The 16,398-nt window shown below is 35.0% G+C and overlaps 1 protein-coding gene across 1 annotated transcript in view; it reads right to left on the reverse strand.

Annotated features, from left to right (window-relative positions):
• The window catches only part of LOC111064279 (E3 ubiquitin-protein ligase Ubr3), a 144,680-nt gene that overhangs the window by 6,170 nt on the left and 122,112 nt on the right, over nt 1-16,398 (reverse strand). The window contains 7 exon segments of the mRNA XM_039441147.1: nt 1,102-1,233; nt 2,054-2,189; nt 5,880-6,088; nt 9,303-9,479; nt 10,588-10,742; nt 12,002-12,211; nt 16,162-16,394. Of these exon segments, the coding sequence (XP_039297081.1) occupies nt 1,102-1,233; nt 2,054-2,189; nt 5,880-6,088; nt 9,303-9,479; nt 10,588-10,742; nt 12,002-12,211; nt 16,162-16,394 (1,252 nt within the window).

Consider the following 16,398-nt stretch of genomic DNA (forward strand, 5'->3'; position numbering starts at 1 on the left):
TTAAATCAGAACAGTTGTTGTAGAAAATGAACAGTCAATCTTCATTTTGTAAATTGGTCCAGCTTATTATAATACTAGCAGTCAGGCACGCTTCGCTCGCCATATCCGTCTAGCCAGGGGGCTCCGCCCCCTGGACCCCCGACTGAATCGTCCAAGAATGAGATCAGCAGGCTCGCTTCGCTCGCCTGCATTTTCCATTTGAGCATTTTTATCATATGTTAGAACAATCCAGTCGGGGGTCCAGACTAAACGTCTGGCTAAACGGATATGACGAGCGAAGCGAGCCTGACGGCTAGTAATATAATATTCCCAGGATTGAAGAAGCAGTGCCCAATCAATTTTTCCGCGATAAATGCATTTAAATCTTCAACCTGGTGCCAACCTAACAAAGTCAACTCAACTTAATGCCAACCTGACAAAATTATTAATTTAGTTGCCAGTTAACAACTCTTTCGAAGAGGTTATAATCTGGATTATAGTTCTTTCGAAGAGGCTATAATCTAGATTATAGTTCTATAGTAACATATGATATGGAAATTTCAATTATAATTAAGAGATTGGGAGAAGAAGAATATACATGCTAAAAGACGAACTTTAAACCCTTAAAAACAACCTTTAGAGTTAAAATATTGCCAAAAGATTTCTTAGTACGCCTCTAAAGGGCCAACTGAACATACCTACCAAATTTGAACGTTTTTGGTCCGGTAGATTTTTAGTTATGCGAGTGAGTGAGTGAGTGAGTGAGTGAGTGAGTGAGTGAGTCAGTCAGTCAGTGAGTGAGTGCCATTTCGCTTTTATATATATATAGATGATTAGATTATGTATCATATGAATAATAGCGAAATCCTTATCTTCAATGTGCGCTTACCGGTATATTTGTAATATTACAACTATCAACACAATATGATATCATCACCTATACCATGGGATATCATCGTAAATGATACAGTACCAAGACAAAATTATATAGTATTATCTCAACTTGATACACAACACCATAATTTGATACAAAACTTGCAAATTTTGAATGAATTCTACAAACCACGAGATATCTTCTTATGCTATATTTTCTCTATGGTAAGGATGAACATTAGTGCTCACCTGAACTGCTTCACAGATATTCGAATTTTTGCAACAGTTTTCCTTGAGGCAGACAAGAGCACCGCAGAGCAGACATATGCTGGTTTCCCTTGGCACACTGTGACACTGTTGGCATTGTCTCCTGTGGTAGTACTGAGAAAAAACCACAAAAACGTTGAATTAAAAACTGTTCAATATGGATAATTGATATTTGAGAGACTCAATAATTATATCACAATCTTATTTTGATAATCTACAGATTAATATTGCTATTTTTTTGAGATTGTTGACATTGCCTCCTGTGGTAGTACTGCAAAAACACAAAAAAGTTCAATTAAAAACTGTTCAATATGGATAATTGATATTTGTGAGACTCAATAATTATATCACAATCTTATTTTGATAATCTATAGATTAATATTGCTAATTTTTTGAGATTGTTGACATTGCCTCCTGTGGTAGTACTAAAAAAAAAAAACAAAAAAGTTAAATTAAAAATATACAATCTCAAAAAATAGCAATATCAATTTGATTGTCAAAATAAGATTGTGATATAATTATTGAGTCTCAAAAAATATTAATTTTGTATCTATATTGAAGAAGTTCAACAAGAAGAGCATGATTTTGCCAAATAAGGCTGGTCACTAACTATTGAATGAAAAAGACTAATGAAATAAACCACAGATTTATTGATACTTAGAAAGACCGGTTGCGGTTATTACACCAATGTCAAACTCTGATAAACAGAGTTTATTTCTAAGGTCTTTCTAAGTATCAATATAAATCTGTGGTTTTTTGACAATTTCTTAGTCTTTTTCATTCAATATGAATAATTACCACAATATGAACTTCTCAACTACACAAAAACTGGTCACTAACGGTAGAATATGCATGATAAACAAGCATGTTATGTTCACTATCAAGTATTAATAAAAATAAAATTAATCATATGCCTCACATTTGTAAGATTTACCTGGAATATCTTGTCATAGAGCTGGGGCAAAGTAAGCAGCCTGGGCTGATGCCAGACTATGTGTTGTTCGGACAGAAAACTACGGGCCACCGGCTGACTTCGCCGGATAAATTCGCCCAAATGTCTCATCCAATCTCTGCAACAACAACAAATTCAACGTGTAAATATGTAAATTACAAGTTAAAGTGGAGTCAAGTAAATTAAAATTAAGTTGAACTTACTATACTTATCCAAAACAAACATTTAACACAACACAGCTTCCAGAAAAGTACCATAGGCTTGTAAGCCCAAAACGGTTCCAATTCTAATTTATACAATAGTCCACATGTAGCTAGGTTATGTGTCAGATAACATTTTTACTTTCCTTGCCCTATTACCATAGGTAAGGAAAGTATTGCTTTCCGAAAAAAATTAAGGTACCCAATTTGTAAATTTCTACACGTTTCAAGGTCCCCTGAGTCCAAAAAAGTGGTTTTTGGGTATTGGTCTGTATGTGTGTGTGTGTGTGTGTGTGTGTGTATGAGTGTATGTGCGTCTGTGTACACGATATCTCATCTCCCAATTAACGGAATGACTTGAAATTTGGAACTTAAGGTCCTTCCCCTATACGGATCCGACACGAACAATTTCGATCAAATGCAATTCAAGATGGCGGCTAAAATGGCGAAAATGTTGTCAAAAACTGGGTTTTTCTCGATTTTCTCGAAATTGGCTTCAACGATTTTGATCAAATTTATACCTAAAATAGTCATTGTTAAGCTTTATCAACTGCCACAAGTCCCCATATCTGTAGAAATTTCAGGAGCTCCGCCCCATCTAGGTAAAGTTTGATTTTAGATTTCCAATTATCAGGCTTCAGATACAATTTAAACAAAACACTTCCAAGTGGAAAAGATTGAACAATTAAAATTTAAAATAAGCTCGAAATTCGAAAAAATGTTATTATTTCAATTGCAAACTGTTGGCAACTGTTGATTCTATTAAATCATTCACTATGAAGAGATAGCAGACCTCGTGTGTCTCCAGCGTTATTGTTCTGTCACCAGCTGGCTTAGATCTTTGCATAGTATAAATATAAAGAAAATAAAAATCTCAGTACCCTTTTTTTAATATATTTGATCAAGGAAAAGTTCTTGCATAGTAGACTTGAGATGCGTGGGAAAGTTGTGTGAGTGCGCCACACCAGATTTTTAAATTACACACTACATGTTTAAAATTTTCATGTCAAAATTTAAAATCTTAGTTTTCGTTGTTTTTTGAGTGAAAATGGACTAAATTTTAGTTGTAATGGGGTATTTAAAATCGGAATATATTGGGGTTATATTATGTAAGGTATTGTGATGGTATTATAAGGTTGTGAGAACAACCCTAGACATTATGGTAACAATTTATAATAGGGGAATCGCTTGGCTTGCGAGAGGTTAAATTGATCTAACTCTATAACTCATGAGAAAGGAACTATATTTTAAAATAATAAACAAAACAGTTATATTTTGGAGAACTAAGTAATCGATTTAATCAAATTGTAACTCAAAATGAAACTGGAAACTTAAATAAAATTAATATTGAGAAAACTTTTTAAACAAATAATAGAATAATTACAGGATTTGCCTTCAATAAAAAAGATGAATAATATATAATAATAAAATTGATAATATTAGCTCACTGAACTCACTGAACCAGGAAAATGGTGTCTCGGAAAAGAAGGGTAGAGCCGGGCCCGATTATCTGCAGTAGATAGCTCCAGGTCCCGTCCTCGTAACCGACTGACTAGAGCCTCTCATTTTTTCCATAATTTTACTTGTCATGAATTTTCACCGTCGTCAACAATTTATCTATTCATTGTGAAAATTCATGACAAATAATAAAAATTATGTAGTTCTATTACATAGTAAAGTGAAATCATAACCCTATTTTGGACTTTTAAAACGTTATCTAAATTTGGGAGAGAAATAGTACAAGGAGTAGGCTAAAGTGCACGTCCAGTGCCAACATACCTGTCATCAAATTTTTGGTTGGGATCGATTTAGTATGTTATTTTCAGTACAACACAAAAATTAAACGGCGCTCACTATTGTTTTTAAAATAAACTAAGTTCAAAGTAGCAGAACTTTACATGCATTTAACCTATAAGTAGCATCCATAAGTAGCTAAGGTTAGGAAAAGCTGTAGGTTAGGAAAAGCTTTAGGTTAGGAAAAGCTTTATGTTAGGAAAGCTTAGAGTAGGAAAACTCAGATTAGGAATATCATAATTTGATGATTTCAATGATCAAAATGGCTGCTACTCATAGGTTGAATGCATGTAAAATTGTGCTACTTTGAACTTAGTTTATTTAAAAAACAATAGTGAGCGCCGTTTAATTTTTGTGATTTTGTGCTCAAAATAACATACTAAATCGATCCCAACCAAAAAATTTGATAATAGGTATGTTGGCACTGGACGTGCACTTACACCCAAGGAGTATCCTAAGTTTTTCTCTCCCAATCAGTTCTTCTCTGTAAAAAATATAAATAAATAAATAAAAAGCGAAAATCTACAGAAAAATGAACTTTCTGAAGTTGCCTACCCGGGCTGACTCTTGATCAACTGACATCTTGATGAAGTGGATGTCACCAGTCTTCCAGAACAATAAACAAGAAATCAGTGATATTATTACTATCACTGGTCGCAGTGATATTATATTACTTTCTGTAGTCAAACTCAAACCAACTAATCTTAGTTCTGGAATAAACTACTCTTACTCTACTCTAAATTACAAAATACCACCGAATATTTATTGATTATTGATTTATTCATTACAAGATCGAGGAAGACTACAGGCATTACACCCAAATCACCGCGAATAAGTAATAATTTGCCAAAAATGTGATAATTGTTTGTTTGTTTTTAAAGCTTCCCAGAGACTCTAATCAGAGTATAGGAATTGTCAAAAATTTATAATACATACAGTATTACAAAAAAAGAAGAAAAAATCACACAAAGGAACCCTCTCTACACACAAACTCTTCTGTGGTATAGAATACTCCAAGCATCAAAAAACTTTTCAATTCCTTCTCAAAAACATTTGTTTATTTATTTATTCATGGAGACAACAGGTAAAAAACCCCATTTTGCCTCCTCCACACTATACAATAATTTCCAACATAATACAATTTTCAATAAAAAGAAGATAGAAAATATGAGAAAATAATAAATTATAAAAATAGCTAATTATAAAATTAAGAGAATGACATCTTCACAATTGACAACATTGACATCTTCACAATTTTTCAAGTGAGTAGGAAGCTTTCTAATAAATTTAAGGCCCATATATGTAGGTTTTTTCTCAAAAAGAGCTGTTCTGTGATACAGTGAAGCATAGTCTCCTCTATTTCTAGTATTGTATCCATGCGAATCAGCATTTCTAGTCATTGCCTGTCTTCTAACATGCATAATCACCTCATAGATATAAATAGAGGGAACGGTTAGTATGCCTAATTCTTTAAAGTGGTTCCTACAGGACTCTAAAGGCATAATACCTTTTATCGCTCTAACAGCTTTTTTTGGAGCTTGAACACCCTCTCCAAATTCTGGCACGACCCACGCCACACAATAATGGCATGTGACATTATGAGTGAGTGGTAGACTGCCATTGTGAGTTTGGTATCATTGAATCTTCTTATTTGTCGGAGTGCAAAGACTCCAGATGCAATCCTCCCACAGAGCTGATCAGTATAGAAATCCCAAGAGAGATGCTGATGCTGATAATACGGAATATATAATAATATGGTAAGTAATAATACGAAATATGTTGTAATAATTACTTGAATTTTTACAAAAAATTACCGAATATGCGCCCCATTACTGGTGGGCCAAGCAAGCGCTCTGGCCGCATTGAACTGTTTCCATTCCATGCCTTCAGTGACCAACTCCAAATAATACACAAGGCGTACAAACTCTGATTCCGCGTTCTCGATTTCCGGCATCGGCTGCTCGTACAGGTGATGACGTAGTAGAGCTGCCACACGCAAGAACGGCAAACACAATTGCTGAGTCTGCAAAAAAAAAAAAAAAATAAAATAACAGTTATAAATAATTATTATTAAATGAAAATCCCAATTGTTCTGGCCAGAGAACTCGAATTGTGGCGCCAGACTGTGGTTCTGCCAATAGCAGGCTTGTGTTTGCGTCGGCGCAGACCGTCCTGCTTGCTTGGCATTGTGGATTTTTTTGAAAGCCTTCTGTCTTGTCTCGTCGCCCCGTTGTTTTGCAAGACCAATTTTGTGTTTGTCTGTCATGTAATTTTTTATCGGAAATTTCTTGTAAATTGTTTGAGTGTCGTGTGTGTGAATTATGAATATAACAGCGTAAATAGTATTGAATTGAATTAATTGAATCGGATTTGAATTTATAAAGAATCTAGTTTGAGCTTTGTTCGAAACACAGTGTATGACCTGCAAGTTGAACACAGAATCAACGAGAAGGCATATATTGCTTACATATTGCTTACAGGCAATAACCTGTCTATTCCCAGATTTCGTCCCACCCTGAACCTGGTTTTGGTAGAGAGTTAGTGGGGAGGATATTTTTAATATTCTTCCCAAAGAATGGACATTGATATGTCCAAAGCTCCGCCAATTTATGTAGATGCATAACAATATGATTATTATCTATAGTTATTATATTACAAATTGCTTTTTCATATAATATACAGTTCAATAGTTATTTTCTTAGTCTATATTATGTAAATTCATCTATAACTTTGCTGTATTGTAAGCTATTGTATACAAGTGTATAAGCCAGTATATATTGTAATCTACATAAATAAAGTACTCAATCAATAAATCAATCAACCTGACCAAAACACCCAATAAAGGCTTCGAAGGGCAAGTAGTCAAGATTGGAATAAATTTGGTGAGTCTTTGCTTTTTTTATTGTTCATTAATGCAGAGTTTAACTGTACAAATAACCTGGCTCAAATTGAAGATTAAATTTTGCCCCTTGTTTGTATTTGATTATTTAAATAGTAAATTACAGTCCTCTGGTAGCTCTAGCCTGAGCTTTGTTCAGAACACCAATTAAATGCTATAAATCACTCAGAATAGTTCTGCTAATGCAAATATTGACAACAGGGTAAACAGCTAGATGGAAATTCGATGAGCGCTACTATTCAAAAATTATTTGTCAGCCCGGGAATCGAACCCTATAGTAGCGCTCATCAAATTTCCATCGAGCTGTTTACCCTGTTGTCAATATTTGCAGTAGCAGAAGTCTTCGGGGTGAATTACAGAATTTAATTTGAAGGTACTGGAATGGAAATTTACATCAATTGATGGAAATTCAATCTTCAAACCAGTTATTGTCGATTTATTTATTTATACAATTACAGATCATATGAATATGATTGATTGATTGAGTACTTTATTTATGTAGATTACAATATATACTGGCTTATCCACTTATATACAATAGCTTACAATACAGCACATTTATAGATGAATTTACAGAATATAGACTAAGAAAATTATTATTGAACTGTATAGGATATGAAAAAATCAATTTGTGATAACTATAGATAATATTGTAATGCATCTACATAAATTGGCGGAGCTTTGGACATATCAATGTCCATTCTTCGGAAACAATATTCAAAATATCCTTCCCACTAACTCTCTACCAAAAAATCTCTATGACAGAGATAGATCAATAGACTTGGCCCAAAACTATTCTTCTCCCAAATTTTGATAATGAATAAGATGTCCAAAAAAAATAGGTTATGATTATTAAATATTATTATTAAACGAAAATCCAAATCAAATGCTGTAATGGGTTATGTTTTCAAGTTGAAAGTTCATTAAAGTTCAATTTTCGTCCATAAATGTATATGAGCTAGAAATGTTGAATTCAGTGGAATCAAAACATCAAATTATTTATTCATTTATTTTATTCATCTAATTGTTATTTATTTACTCATTCAGAATTACACAACTTACAGAAAAGTACCGAAGGCTAACTTATGCCCAAAACGGTTTCGATTCTATTTTATACTACAACAGTCCAAATGTAGCTAGGCCATGCATCACTTCAATAGTCTTTAATTACACACTCAATTTACAATTCGAAACACACAAAAACTATTATCAAATTGAAAAAAAAAACTTCTAAAATAGATAAAATAAATCATAAATAATATTAGGAAATTTGATATAGTCAAATATTGCAGTCAATATTATCACCGCACATTAAAAGTGAAATGCGCGTCTCAAGTCTTGAGAAATAAATTTTTATACAGGCATAAATAATAGTATCTTAAGTCACAAGGATGGGAAGGGGCCTTTTGCAGGCGAGAATGATGTTTCTAGTCGAGGCGTTAGCCGAGTTTCATTCGAGCAATGCAAAAGACTTACACGTCCTAGTAATGTACACTATTTGTTGTCATAATAATCCAGAAAAGAATAATTGAGTAACAGAAAACATTACCTGCTTGTGCTGACATTACTACATGCATTCTATAAACATTACCTAGTTTACAAGTTTTGAATCAGTAATTTCTTGTTTGTAGTTGACAAAAGTTTCATCTGGAGCGCTAAAAGGCGGTTTTTGTACCAGATTTGCTGTTTCCAAATTCGGAACTTGGGAACATACTCGACTGCTTAGACCAGTTATAGAATAGACACGGCTTATTGTATATTCATACTGAAAGTCGATGAAGCCAACATGTACTGCCATACATGCATCGCTGGGAAGTCTAGCCTCTGAAGCCAACATCTACTGCCAGATCACCATATCGTGACGTCAGCATCGGATAGAAAACTTTTCTGTAGAGTTTGTAAATCAGATAGATCTTATATCTTTCTATGTATCTTTAATAATCTACTTCCATCTGAAATAGACACAATCAGCTATGGAAAACAATGTAAACAAAGTCTACAGAAAAGTTATCTATCCGATGCTGACGTCACGATATGGTGATATGGTAGTAGATGTTGGCTTCAGAGGCTAGACTTCCCAGCGTGTCTATTCTATAACTGGTCTAAGCTCGACTGTAAAGAAGATAAATGATTTTATGACAGTATAGTATGCTGTAATAAAAATCATATGTTTATTTGTTCTACAATCAGCTGTTTACCGGCTTGATTTCATGGATGTAAAACAGCTGAAATTGAATGACTACGACAAAAAATAATTTAATACTTTAATAGATAAAATTAATAGAGAACACACTACATTGATGGAAAGATGAATCAATAAGTAAATTTGAGAACCTACCTTCAACTCCATGTCCTCTCTGTCTGGCATATGATCCACCTCCATGGGAGCCGCCATTTTGTGTCTCACTCTAGCACCGGCCACCGCCTGTTTCCCCTCTTCTTCCTCCTCCTTCCCCTCCTCTTCCTCTTCCTCCTCACCGGCATACAGGTGAGTGGGGTCTAGAGAGCCTATAACCTGTAATGTTTTGTTTTTCAATTAGATGAAGTTTTGTGTAAAGATATTGAAATAAAAACTTTGAATTTTCATTCATCCTTTTTTATATAAATAGGCCTATATTTTTTCAAATTGTGGGATTTGGTGTTTGAAATAAACACAGATAATATTGTCAAATTCTACAGTTTTATTTGGTACAGGACCTTGGTTTCGATCCAAAATGATACAAAAAACTTTTTCCGTTGCAAACTTGATACGCGATTTGGTGACCTTGATTTTTAGTTTCCTTGCCCTACTACCATAGGTGAGGAATAGGTCCACACAGGTCATATTTTCAAGCTGACTGTTTACCAACATTGACAGTGACTCAGACGAATTTGCAAAGATATTTACAATATATTAAGATATTTTCTTAGAGTAGGCTTGCCAACTACTCTCTCTTTTCAGTTGATTTACTTTGTTTTTTTCTTTAGTCTATTTTCTATGTCTTGTGTTATCTTCTATTTATAATATTTGTTTCAAACTATTTTATTTCAATTTTTCTAATTTCTTTCTTATTAATTTAGTTTGTTTGTGCAAACAATTGATTTTTAATGAGGCTTTATTCTTTATTCAATTTATACAATGAGTACATTATCAAAATGATAGGGAGAGGAAAAATAAGGTAACCTTGTGCTATTCCTCTCCCAAATTTAGATAACACATAGTCCGAAATAGGTTAAGTCTTGTAGTTTTTCAATTCACAAAATTTCCGGCCTAAAGCTGGGGTTTCCTTTGTGCGTAAATGCCGTCATCGACCACGACAGGGAGAGAATCTCAGATTGGGTGGATTTCAATTTGTCTACATAACCTAAAAGATTATGTTCAATTATGTTTTAAAGGGGCAGGTTGAGCTTATACGTGTTTATACTTTTAAATAGCAATATGTTGAAATGTGTAATTAGAAATGTTTTAATTCTTTAATAATGAAGACAAATAATGAAAAGTTATTTGATCAGCTGTTCTATCACACTTGAAATTTGGACAATATGAATGTCAACAATGCTTGTCATCGTCGACTGCGGAAATTTACGCACAAACGAAAACGTACCTTAAGAGTGGGGAAATTGAAAAGTGGATAGATACGAACCATAGACATGGCGTGTTCTAGAGTGGTGCACGGTGTTTCTAGTTCCCGTTTCCGCCACCACGAGCGCTGGCGTTCCTTCATTGTGCAGCTCAGCTGAACCACCACTTGAAAGTAGACCAAGTTGTAGAGAAGTTTCACCACTGTCGAAAAGTAGGCTGTGGAAGAAGAAAAGAAAAGATTTTAGAAAAATTCATTTCATGTTCCATGATTTATACAATTAAGGCTGTGCAAAAGCTAAAAATAAACTTTATTTTCGATATTTTTCAAAGCTTTTCTATTTGTATATCATCAAGCTATCAAAATTGAAAAGTTTCCTAAAGGTGCGTACAGACTTTCGCTCTGTTCCGCAACCGAACGTCACTCGAGCAGATCGATTGATGATCGACCGGGGAGCAAGAGTGGAACGCGAGAAGAGCTAACATCTCCCGTAACGTTCATGATCGGTGCGACTGCAGATCGGGGGCGGAGCGATTGCAGAGCGATGGCAGAACGAGGGCGGATCTTGCGCGGAGCGGGTTGGAGGCGCGTATATCTGTACGCAGCTTTAGGAAAACATTTTTTCCGATCATTACTTTTTGAGATATGAGCGCCTAAAGTTAAAATTTTTGGGACAGAACATTTCAAATCTGGTAAGAGATAAATCCATGAGATTTAAAGGATGAACTCTTCATGGTATTGTTTATCTAGTAAAACAAAAATTTTCTGAAAATATAATTTTCTGAGAAAGTTATCCAATTTAATGAAAATATTACCAAAAATAACGTTTAGTTGAGTTTTTGGTAAATTGAATAACCTTCTCAAAAATCTATATTTTTGGAAAATTTTGGTTTTACTAGATCAACAACAATACTATGAAGAATTTATTCTTCAAATCTCATGGATTTACGTCTCACCGAATTTGAAATGTTTTTTTCCCAAAAATTTAAACTTTAGGCGCTCATATCTCAAAAAGTAATGAACAAAAAAAAATATTTTCCTAAGAAAACGTTTTCATTGTGATAGCTTGATGATATACATGACAAACTGAAAACTTGAAGAGTTTGAAATAGACCTAACCATCCTCGGTTAATTAAGACTCTAAATACAAAAAGTCAAGTTAATGAGTTGAGTAGTTGAGACGTGATGATGCGTCATTCGTGAATTTCCTATCCCCTACGTGAATAAGCCAGCTCTTGCCTTTTATTATAGTAAAAATAATAATAATAATAATATCGTGTGACCTGGCTGGCTCAGGTCTGGTGTAAGAGTTTTCAGGTCGCAACTGATCAATTTCAGGGCCTCTGACATGACCTAACGACTGCTTTTTAGGCAGCCGGGACCGACGGCTTAACGTGTCCATCCGAAACACGGGGAGTGGCCCGAGAAAAATATCTTGCCCGGGCAATATTATTATAGTATAGATGGATGTACTTACTCTGATCGAGATGCAACGGCAAGAGTAATATGAAATGAATGAGGAGAGCCGTGGGGTCCCTGAGCATCAATGGCATGGGTGGTTCGGCTGGTATGAGGGCCGGGGCGGTGTCATCCTGACTGGCACACCCTGCCAACTGTTGCCATGTCTCCCAGGCTGGCCACTGTGCCAGTTTCTTGGCATGCTCGGCTAGTACATGAAGAAGTGGCACTGTAACAAAAACAGAGAAAGTGGATTAGATAACTCAAGGGACGTTTGACTTATAGTGGGATCCACGTTATAATGGCAGTGTTTAATTATCAATAGTATTGCTATCCTTGTCTAACATTCGACAAAGCGGATAGCGCCATCTGTTTCTCGCTTTGCTCTGTTGCCAGATTGTCTTTTAACAATGTAGAATTCATAATTAATTAACAAAATATTTCATCTTAATTATGAAATTATTGAAAAATATAATTTCTTGCTTAAAAAAATAATTGATTATTTTAAACGAGAATGAACAGTTGATATTACATCAATAAACCTGTATCAGCTACCGTCTATAGAAGGCATTGACAAGACAGAGGATCGGCAACGTTGTTCTCCTATCTTTCTCCACTGCCATTATAACGTGGACCTCACTATAGTCAAGATTTATTTAATTCAAGAGTTTTCAGCTGTGAATAACAAATAGTGAGTAGGTTTGTGGATAATTTTTTTTGGATAATTTGTTTTGTATTTTATTTGGATAATTTGTTTTGTATTAAATTTTTTTAAATAACTGCAATATTTCTAAAGTTTTTTTTTTAATTTATTGTGATGCATTCTGTGATTCATAAGATCAACCTTCAAAATTCAAAATTTTAAATAATCATTCCTGGACCGAAAATCAAGTAACGAAGCAGTGTGTGATTATGTAACCTTATCTTTTGGACAACATTAACATTTTATCAAAATTTTTGGAGAGAAATAGTACAGGCTTAGCCTAGTTTTTCCTCCAATGTCATAATTGTATTATGATTATAGTATTTTATACAATAAATGAAAAATAAAAAGAAAATGTATGAAATTAATGTATTTGGCCACTGTGCCAGTTTCTTGGCATGCTCAGCTAGTGCATGAGGGAGTGGCACTGAAACAAATGACATAGAGTTAATTTTAATTCTCAATATGAGCCAATTGAATAAAACCATAGAGAGAAAATAGCATAAGAAGATATCCCATGTGCCATGGTATAGGAAGTGTTGCAAATGCCACTGTTAACTCAAGCCAATAGTCCTATAGTGAGGTCCACGTTATAACGGCAGTGTACGATTGACAATACTGTGGCTGTCCTTTTCTATCATACAACAAAACAGATAGCGTTATCTCTCTCTAGCTTTGCGATGTTGTCTGTTTTCCAGAATATTTTATTTTTACTTTTGACAGTGACTGTACAAAAGTAGACAAAGAATTCTCAGCCGCCATTTTTTTTTTTCATTCTATCAAAATATTTTAGTACACAAGTCGTATAATTGATTTAAAATGTATTTTTGAAACAATGAAATAATTTTTAGACATTACCGTATGAGAAACACGAATTAAAATACCTGAAATGACATTTTAAAAGTAGATAACTAACTATCCTAGACTTCATCCATGCTTCAGTTAACCTACACGTATAGGTTAGTGTGGGTTAGACCTACTCGTATCGATATTAATAATATTGAAAGGTTATTTCAGAATTATTTCCATTGAAATTACTAATTTTTAATAGGATTCATATTTTTCTCTTACTTTTAAAAGAAATTGGAATAGAATACCTACCAAATAACCTAATTTCTGTTGTTTTGAAATTCAGATTGTTGTATTACAGCTTTTTAAATTAGCAGCCATTTCAGGTTTGTATAAAAATAAAAATCTGATCTCAGTCATAAAAGCAAATTTTTGAATCAAATTATGAAAAAATATATTTTCTTGATTAATTTGACATTGAATTGATTATTTTATCAAGGAAATGATAATTATTATTAGATTAAATTTAATGGGATGAATTGAGTAACAGCGGTGAACAGTCAGTGGCAAAATGGAGAGACTTTGCAACGTTGTTCTCCTATCTTTCTCCACTGCCATTATAACGTGGACCTCACTATAGTAGTTGTTTTAGGTGGAGCTATGTGACGCTGATGGGCAAAGCTAGGACCCGGACTGTACAAATAGGTAGGCAAAATATCGCCTTCATGAAAATCATACGGTGACGTATAGCCAAACCATATATAACATAAACATGTTCTGACATGCAAGCTTTCTGTTTCTGCTTTACAATAATTATTATCAAAACTACAGATAGAAATAACTGAAATATTGCAATATTATTCAAATGCTAATGAATTAATAATTATTATTAAACGAAAATCCGAATTAAATGCTGTAAATCACCCCGAGAGACTTCTGCTACTGCAAATATTGACAACAGGGTAAACAGCTAGATGGAAAAATTCATTAGCATTTGAATAATTGCAATATCTCAGTAATTTCCATCTGTGGACTGGCTGGTCGCTATGGCTTCGTATAAAATGAGCGCTGCTATCCAGAGATTGTCAGTTTGGTGTAAGGGTAAGCATTCCTGACCGGCAATTAGGAGGTACTGGGTTCGATTCCGGGGCTGGCAAATAATTTTTGAATAGTAGCGCTCATCGAATTTCCATCTAGCTGTTTACCCTGTTGTCAATATTTGCAGTAGCAGAAGTCTTCGGGGTGATTTACAGCATTTAATTTGGATTTTCGTTTAATAATAATAATAAACATTAATTATCAAAACATTTGAATAATACAAGCATTAAGACATTTAAAAGCGAAAAACGAACCTCCTAACATACACTTTCACCTTTCGAACCCTTGAGGCTTCTTCATCTTTTAGGTCGTGTTTATATTTTAGGCCGGTTGTAGACGAACGACTATCGCATGTGGGATGTGGGAGCGATTATTTTCCATGTGTGGTACCACAAACGCAGCGCATACGGGGAATGCATTGGCAGGCATGGCAGTGGCACTGATACTTCCACATGGCATTGCGCGCTGTGGTATGCGATTATTTTCCTTGCGATTGTGGTACCACTGGTTTAAGCACCACGCTTCCCCCAGCTTCTGTACCACAATCGCAGTCGCTGTGACTTTGAAAACATCTGATAAAAACACCAGAGTATGATACAAACATCTGAAAACTGTTGCACTAATGCGCGTTTTCTCGAATGTAGTGTGAAAGTCTCTCTGCGTTAGTCGTATTGTTCAGTGGTATGTCGGTCCCACATCCCACATGCGATAGTGGTTCGTCTGCAACCGGCCTTAAAGCCTAGTTTATACAATAATCATTATTTAACGAAAATCCTAAATAAATGCTGTAAATCACCCCGAAGACTTCTGCTACTGCAGACATTGACAACAGGGTTAACAGCTAGATGGTAATTCGATGAGAACTACTATCCAAAAATTATTTGCCAGCCCCGGAATCGAACCCGGTACCTCCCAGTTTCGAGGAAATACCATCGCTATTTCCATCGAATTTTCATCTAGCTGTTAACCCTGTTTTCAATGTCTGCAGTAGCAGAATTCTTCGGGGTGATTTACAGCATTTATTTAGGATGTTCGTTAAATAATAATTATATATTAATTAGCATTTGAATAAATGCATTCTCTATTTAATTCCATCTGTATCCTAGTTTATACGATGCCAATTGGCGAGACTGGCAACTGACTGGCATGTTTTCGTATAAACACTTCAGTCCAATTGTCTTGCCAACTGTCCCAACAATTGGCCTGAAATTCCTTGAGGGGCGATCCCCCCACCACTCGGAATTTCAGTTATCGCGACAATTGGCGCCATGTGAACGGTGTAGGCCAGTAGCGCTGTCTTGGTTTTGCCAGTTCTGTCACAACAGATGACGAGAACTCGGACATGTTTAGCTGTCAACTGTCGTGCCAATAGTTGGCCGCGTATAAACATCTTCTCGTTCAACTGGCCTGGCCTCCGAGAATCCGCTAACACGTGATGACAATTGTCCAAAGACAACTGTCTCGCCAATTGGCATCGTATAAACTAGGCTTTAACGTTTGTCTATACGTCAGCTTGTGAATTTCGGAGATGAGATATTTTGATTTTCGTACAAATAACTTTTGACAACTTTAAAAGCAGGAATACTCACTGATACAAGACCGCTTGGGTATCAACGACTGATCCATAGAGGACAGCGAGCAGAGAGAACCACCCCGTTGCACCAGCTCTATCTCGAGGTTGGTCCTTGCAACGGAGCTTACAAACAGGAACAACATCTGCGGATTACAGTTGCCGAATATCTCCTGTTTGCACTTCAGATAGGTCGAGTTGGTCATGTCCTCCATCAGTTTGCTCATGGCTATCATAAGGGCTGGACGTTGTCTGT

The sequence above is a fragment of the Nilaparvata lugens genome, chromosome 14 (assembly GCF_014356525.2).
Source record: "Nilaparvata lugens isolate BPH chromosome 14, ASM1435652v1, whole genome shotgun sequence".
NCBI classification, from domain to species: Eukaryota; Metazoa; Arthropoda; class Insecta; order Hemiptera; family Delphacidae; genus Nilaparvata; species Nilaparvata lugens.